The following is a 6,257-nucleotide window of genomic DNA, read 5'->3' as shown; positions in this document are numbered from 1 at the left end:
CTGCATGACCCCAGGGTGGTGCTTTTCAGGGTGCTCGGCATCCTCACCTGCCTTCGTGTGCCTGCGGCCAGCCCGCTCGAATCTGACCTGGCGCCAGGAGAGCAGCCACGGCAGGACACACCTCGAACTCCACACAAACCAAGATACTCGTTCGACCCCCACCGTGTGGCCGGGGCCGTGGCACCCTCACCGCCGTGCCCTCGTCAGCCGAGACGGGTGTGTGGTGGTGACAGGACCCTGGGGCCAGCTCACAAAGTCTCGGTCGCAGTCATGGTTTCAGAGGCGAAATGTGCTCTCGTTCACCAAGCTCCAGACGCGAGATGGACGTTGAAGGCCTGGAGCCATGAATTGACCACATCGTGGACACAGAGGCCTGGTCACAGGGACAGCTCCACCCATGTCCCTGGTGAGAAAGGAGCCTGAGGAGGTCTGCGTGGCTGAGCCCCCTGTGGTCCCAGCGCCAGACCAGGGGAGGCGTGTGGCTTCCCACCGACGGCCCCGTGCCCAGAGCTCTTCCCATCCGGAGGCCGGACTTCTTCCACTGTTGTTTGGGGGATCAGGTGCTTCTCACACGAATCAACTGAAACTGTGTTGTGGACCGTGTCTGCAGGAATCCAGACAGACCCGCAGAACCAGGGTCTCAGGCAGTCGTGGGCGGCGAGGACCCTCTCGGCTCTTGACGGCAGTTTAATGAGTGTGACGTCCCCTTTTCTGGGAATGTCTTTCCAGCCAGCACACGTCTCAGGGACTCCGTCTACACGCCCTTTCCTATCCATCGTCAGTAGGTGAGGGAGCCTTAAAAAAAAGCCTGGATCGTTTGTAGGAATGTTTATGGGTCACGCACAGTATTGGAGGAATGATGGAATGACTGATGCCTTTTTTAAAAGAACAACTGGGGCCCGGTGCCGTGGTTCCTGCCTGCCAGCACTTTGGGAGGGCGAGGCGGGAGGATCGCCGGAGCCCAGGAGTTTGAGACCAGCCTGGGCAACATAGTGAGACCTCATCTCTCATAATAGTAATTTTTAAAACAATTTCAAAAGGAGGAAAGAAAGATTTCCTGCTGGAGCGTTTTCTGCCCAGACATCCTGTACCCTGACTTTCTCATTCTGATGCCGCAAGTGAGAGTGTGACGACGACAGTTGCCTGTCGAGCACTAGGGCATCCCCGTCGACACCCAAAGTGTGGAGCGTGCTGAGACGGAAGGCGGGAGACAGCCAGAGAAGAGCCGGAACACGGGTCATCCATGGCGTGGCCGAGAAGGTCACACCGCAGACATGGAGGAGGACAGGATCCCACGGGAAGGGGGTGTCGTCGGTGCCGTTCCTGATCATGCCCTTGAGAAAATGCACGCTAGGTGTGTTGCGGGTTGTTCGCACACACACAAGTTAAACTGGTCTGGGTTTGAGCGGAAAACAGCCAAGCAGCATAGTCATTCTCCAAGGGAGGAGGGAAAGAGGAGGGGGAGGCTCGGGCTGGCCCCCGGGGAGGGTGGTGGACCCAGAGACGGGAGTCTTGGGGGTCAGGCTGGCCCCTGGTAGAGGGTGGCGGGCCCAGAGATGGGCCTGCTGAGACGTCCGGGCAGCAGAACAAGGCTCTCGCGCCGTCAGGCCCTCCGTGGAGACGTGCGGCCCTGTCAGAGCCGGGTCCTGAGGAGACCAGAAACGGCTTCCTCTGGGGGGCGTGGGGGCTGCTGTCGCTTGGATTAAGGACAAGGCTTTGGGAGAGGGGCTCCTCCTCCCCCAGCCCCCAATGGGAACACTGGCCAGCGATAGGAATCGTAAACTGACTCCTGGCCATTCACGGGGGCACCCACTCGAGCGACAGGGAGATTGAGGGGACTGGCCCTCACAAGCTAGCTTCCGGGGACCACAGGGCATCGGGGGGAGCGTCTCCCAGGGCCTCACAGCATCCCAAGTTCTGCGAGCTGGGCCCTGTGGCCGTTTCCCTGTGAGACTTACAGCGGTGGCCCGTGTTCCCCCGGGCGTCCGGCGGCCTGACGTGTTGTTCCAGCTCTGCTGTCATCCAGCAGACCCCAGGCGCCCAGCAGGGCCCCACGGAGGGGGCATCTTGCCTCACAGCCGAGCACAGGAAGCAGGAAGCCAGCGCAGGAACAGAAGGGCGCCCCCAGGCCTGAAGTGCTGCTGGGACCGCCATGTCCCTCTCCCGCAGTCCTTGATGTCCACAGACCGCTAGCATCCAGGTTTCATAAGAGTTCTGTGTTGGGATGGCCTAGGAAGAACCTGGGACGAGGAAGAGGACGAACAGGTGGGGATCTTCCCACCGGGTCCTGTCGACATGCCCGTCCGGTGCAAAGCTGCTCCCGCTGTCTGCGGGCTCACCGTTTGGACGGACATACTTGCACCCAGTGAAGAGAAAGCGGCCGCTTGGCGTCCACACTGGGGTGGCCAAAAACTGCGGCCAGTTCTGCTGGGCCAGTGGTATCCGTCCCAAAGTTCGGCTTGGAAGAGAGAGCACTTTCTGCTGAGTGTCCTCAGCTCTGCTGACATGGGGGACCACAGTCCCAGGCACCCACAGCCCCCCGCCTCTCCTGGCCGCTGCTGACAGTGTCTCCCAGGGTTGTCGGCCCTGACTGAGAACCTCCTGTGTGCAAGGGTCCGAGAGGCTCTGTTGGCCTGACGTCTTCAGAAGGGGCTGAGGGCCAGTTTTGATCGTGATGCTGCACTCAGGTGTAAAACAAGAGAGAGCAGGTGGGGCTTTCCTGGGAACCCGTGGTGACCGTAGAAGGCGCAAGTAGCATCGTCCCCACTCGACACACCAGAGGCCTTGTACCCAGTGGAATTACGGGCGTGGTTGTTGGTGTAGGTGTTGTGGTTGAAAACTGATCGTGAGAAAAGCTGCTTGTATTCCAGCTCTTCAATTCTTCGTAAAACAGAACTTTGTATTTTTGAGAGGTCTTAGTCACATACCCAGAGAGGCACCGGTCAGACTCCGGCACCCAGGCCCAGGCGACACCCGCTCGGTGCAGAGATCCCCTCGGGGAGACGGTCCTTGCTGAACAGTCTTCAGCAACTCGGAGGCCTCCGCGGCGGCTCCTACTGCTGTGTCCTTGTCTGCGTGAGGAGACTGTGTTTGTGGGCTTGACTGTGTCTGTCTTTCCGTGAACCACGGTCCCCGCGGGGCGGGAGCGCGGGACTCCGCCGGGCGTCCCTCGTGTCGCGGCCTCTCCCCCCGGGCAGGGGCACGTCTGCGGTGCCGGCCGTGGGTGGCCTGTGTCCTGTTGTCTGTCTGTCGTCACGTCGTCCCCATCCTGAGGTTTTCCCGAGGCAAGTCCCAGCCTCATTCTCCCCACCCGTGTCCTCCCTGGCTGTGACTCCCAGAACGTTCTTGCCACTGTCTCCTTCAGCGGCAGGCAGGGTTCAAGGTGCATTCAACAGAGAGCAGACACACACTGAGTGCACTCCTGAGTGCAGACGTGTCGCTGGGCCATTGGGCATGTGTTTCCTCCGCACAGAAGGGAAACAGGAGGTTCCCACACACCCGAACTTGGGGTACGGGGGCCCATCGGCTGCGAGGACGTCTGTGCACAGCTGGGCGCTGGACGATGCCTGCGGCTGAGGCAGGGCCAGGGCCAGCGTCGGCGGGCGGAGGCGCAAGGCCTGGGCTCGGGTGGACACCGGGCTGCGGGTGGGCGGTGGGAGATGCTGGCGGGGCTGGGGCCCTGCCGACTCGGGGGTTCCCGTCTTCTCTCCCGTAATCCTAGGAAAACACAGCTTCTGTATCTTTGGGGTGTGAAGTGTTGGCATGCGAGAGAAGTCGGGTATGTTTTCTGAAACTTGTTTCACTGCGAGAGACAAGAAACACATTTTTATGGAGCTTCCTCGCACGTTCCCTGATAGGTATTTGGGAACTGGACGTTCGGGACGCTGGTGTTCACTGTGATGGTGTTTACGGTCACCCTCAAGGTAAGCGCCAGCCCCTGCATCCTAACCAGCCACGGCCCCGCTCTGTGCGGTTTCCCTAAAATCCGTCTTGAGGGAGACGCTACCCACGCCCAGTCCAGCCTTGTGGCGCTCTCGGGGTCCCCTCTCTGCTGACTAAACAAGTAACTTGTGGCAGCCGGCACACCCCAGCCTTCCATGTTCGAGTGGAAGGGTTAGACAGGTGGTAAACTGAGGCGGAGGTCTCTTCTTTATACAAGAATTCTCAACGGCCAGTAGTCCTATCCCCAGTGGAATAAAAGACATTTTATTTAATTTATGTACATATTTTATTTTTGAGTTGGAGTGTCACTCTGTCGCCTAGGCTGGAATGCAGTGTCACTCATGGCTATTGTGGCCACGACCTGCTGGGCTCAGGAGATACTTCTGCCTCAGCCTTTCAAGTAGCTGGGACTACAGGTGTGCGCCACCACGCCCGGCTAATTTCTTGATTTTTTGTAGAGGTGAGGTCTATGTTGCCCTGGACTCAGTCCTCTCACCTTGGCCTCCCAAAGTGCTGGGAGGCCAGGCACGAACCCACACACCTGGCCTAAACACACACACACAGACACACACACACATACACACACACACACACGCACACACACACGCACACACACATACACATTTTAATTGAAACTAATTATTTTGGAAGATCCACTCTGGAAAGTCGCATCGGATTCCATATAGGATATTGTCAGGGAAGCCCCAAAACCCACTGGACCCGAGTCTTTAGAAGCCACATGGAGAGGTCCCTGCAGGCGCCTCCTTGGGGTGATGTGCCCCTCAGGTCCAGCCCCCACGGCCCCGTTCCCCGGCCCCTGGCGAGGCTTGCGGGATGGGGCGGGGCCGCGGCCGGCGGTCCAGTTCTCCATCCCTGTCTCGAGACGCGCCGTGTGGGCCCCGTTGCCGTGGGGTTCCGTGCCAGGTCTGGCCCGGCTCTCGTCACCCGCGCTTCTGCCTGGCCTGCCCCGCGTGTTCGCGCCCGGGAACAGCATCCACAGCCTCTTCCCTTACAGCTGGCGTTGGACACGCACTACTGGACGTGGATCAACCACTTTGTCATCTGGGGGTCGCTGCTGTTTTACGTGGCCTTCTCCCTGCTCTGGGGCGGAATCATCTGGTAAGAGCCAGAGTCCTGAGGCTGGGGCGGGCGCCCTGGGGGCGTAGGGGTGAGGCTGGTCTGTCCTCCGCGGTCTCCCTTTCGGCAGGCGCCCCCTGGTGGCCATGGGCGTGTCCCACGGTCCCCGGCCTGGAGACAGGGTGTTCCGGGGTCACGCAGCCGTGGCCACATCTCGGTGAGGAGGCACCCTTTTCCCAGACTCTGGCACGGAGGCCCAGGAGGTCACCCTGTCACCACCGGGTGGCGGCGAGACCCTGCGTCCCGCCCAGGCCTTCCCAGTGCAGCCGGCCTCTGGGCTGCTCACGGTCGGGGCTCCAGCCCCCTCCATCGGCCCCACCCCAGCCTTGCGTGTCTCCCTGAAGTGAGGCTGTCTCTGTACGCCCCCAGGGCTGGGCGCGTGAGCACGGCTGGAGGCGTGTGCGCAATGGAGCTTGTGATGGGGCCGGTGTGTCACAGCTTCTGCCCCGTGCACGTCCCCAGAGACCTCGGCCGTCTTCTGGACTGCCTCTGCCCCTGCAGGGGGCGCGTTTCTGCCCACGCTGGGTGGCGCGACCGTAGATGGTCGTCTGGCTCCACCAGCCGGAACTCTGCATCTTCTCTGTGTCAGCAACCACGGATCCGATGAGACACCCAGACAGAAAACGCCCCGGTTTAAGTCACGAGAAACCGAACTCCAGGGACTTCTCTTTTCCCTCTGAGATGACATCAGGGGATGTCTCCCCCCACAGTGCCTTTTAGGAGACAGGGTCTCGCTCTGTCGCCCAGGCTGGAGTGCAGTGGTGCGATCATGGCTCCCCGCGCCTCCAGCTCCGCCTCGGCCTCCCCACAGAGTGGGATTTCAGGCACGAGCGCCGTTGTGCTTAGGATGTATTCCGAGCCGGCTGCTTGGCTCGCCCAGGAGCCACCGGTGACAGAAAGCGGAAGACCCAGAACGGTGTGAGGAGCGGGCCCGGGCTGCCTGCGGCCTGTCGTGATCTCACCTCACGCGCGGCTTCTCCCCGCCCCGCAGGCCGTTCCTCAACTACCAGAGGATGTACTACGTGTTCATCCAGATGCTGTCCAGCGGGCCGGCCTGGCTGGCCATCGTGCTGCTGGTGACCGTGAGCCTCCTCCCCGACGTGCTCAAGAAGGTGCTGTGCCGGCAGCTGTGGCCCACAGCCACCGAGCGGGTCCAGGTACGCGGCCGCCCAGCCGAG

General features: G+C 61.1%; 1 protein-coding gene across 1 annotated transcript in view; it reads left to right on the top strand.

The window, feature by feature from the left end:
* ATP11A (ATPase phospholipid transporting 11A) overlaps positions 1–6,257 on the top strand; it is a gene marked incomplete at its 3' end in the record, with an annotated part of 73,604 nt that overhangs the window by 56,159 nt on the left and 11,188 nt on the right. Inside the window, exons 27-30 of the mRNA XM_021708088.1 lie at positions 3,858–3,923; positions 4,958–5,061; positions 5,150–5,236; positions 6,071–6,236. Coding sequence (XP_021563763.1) covers positions 3,858–3,923; positions 4,958–5,061; positions 5,150–5,236; positions 6,071–6,236 — 423 coding nt within the window. The remainder of the gene's footprint in view (positions 1–3,857; positions 3,924–4,957; positions 5,062–5,149; positions 5,237–6,070; positions 6,237–6,257) is intronic.

Source organism: Carlito syrichta, unplaced genomic scaffold (genome assembly GCF_000164805.1).
Source record: "Carlito syrichta isolate Samal-C Ts95f unplaced genomic scaffold, Tarsius_syrichta-2.0.1 Scaffold130609, whole genome shotgun sequence".
NCBI classification, from domain to species: domain Eukaryota; kingdom Metazoa; phylum Chordata; class Mammalia; order Primates; family Tarsiidae; genus Carlito; species Carlito syrichta.
Note: the sequence above shows the minus strand (reverse complement) of the source record. Positions and strands in the feature narration are given on the sequence as shown.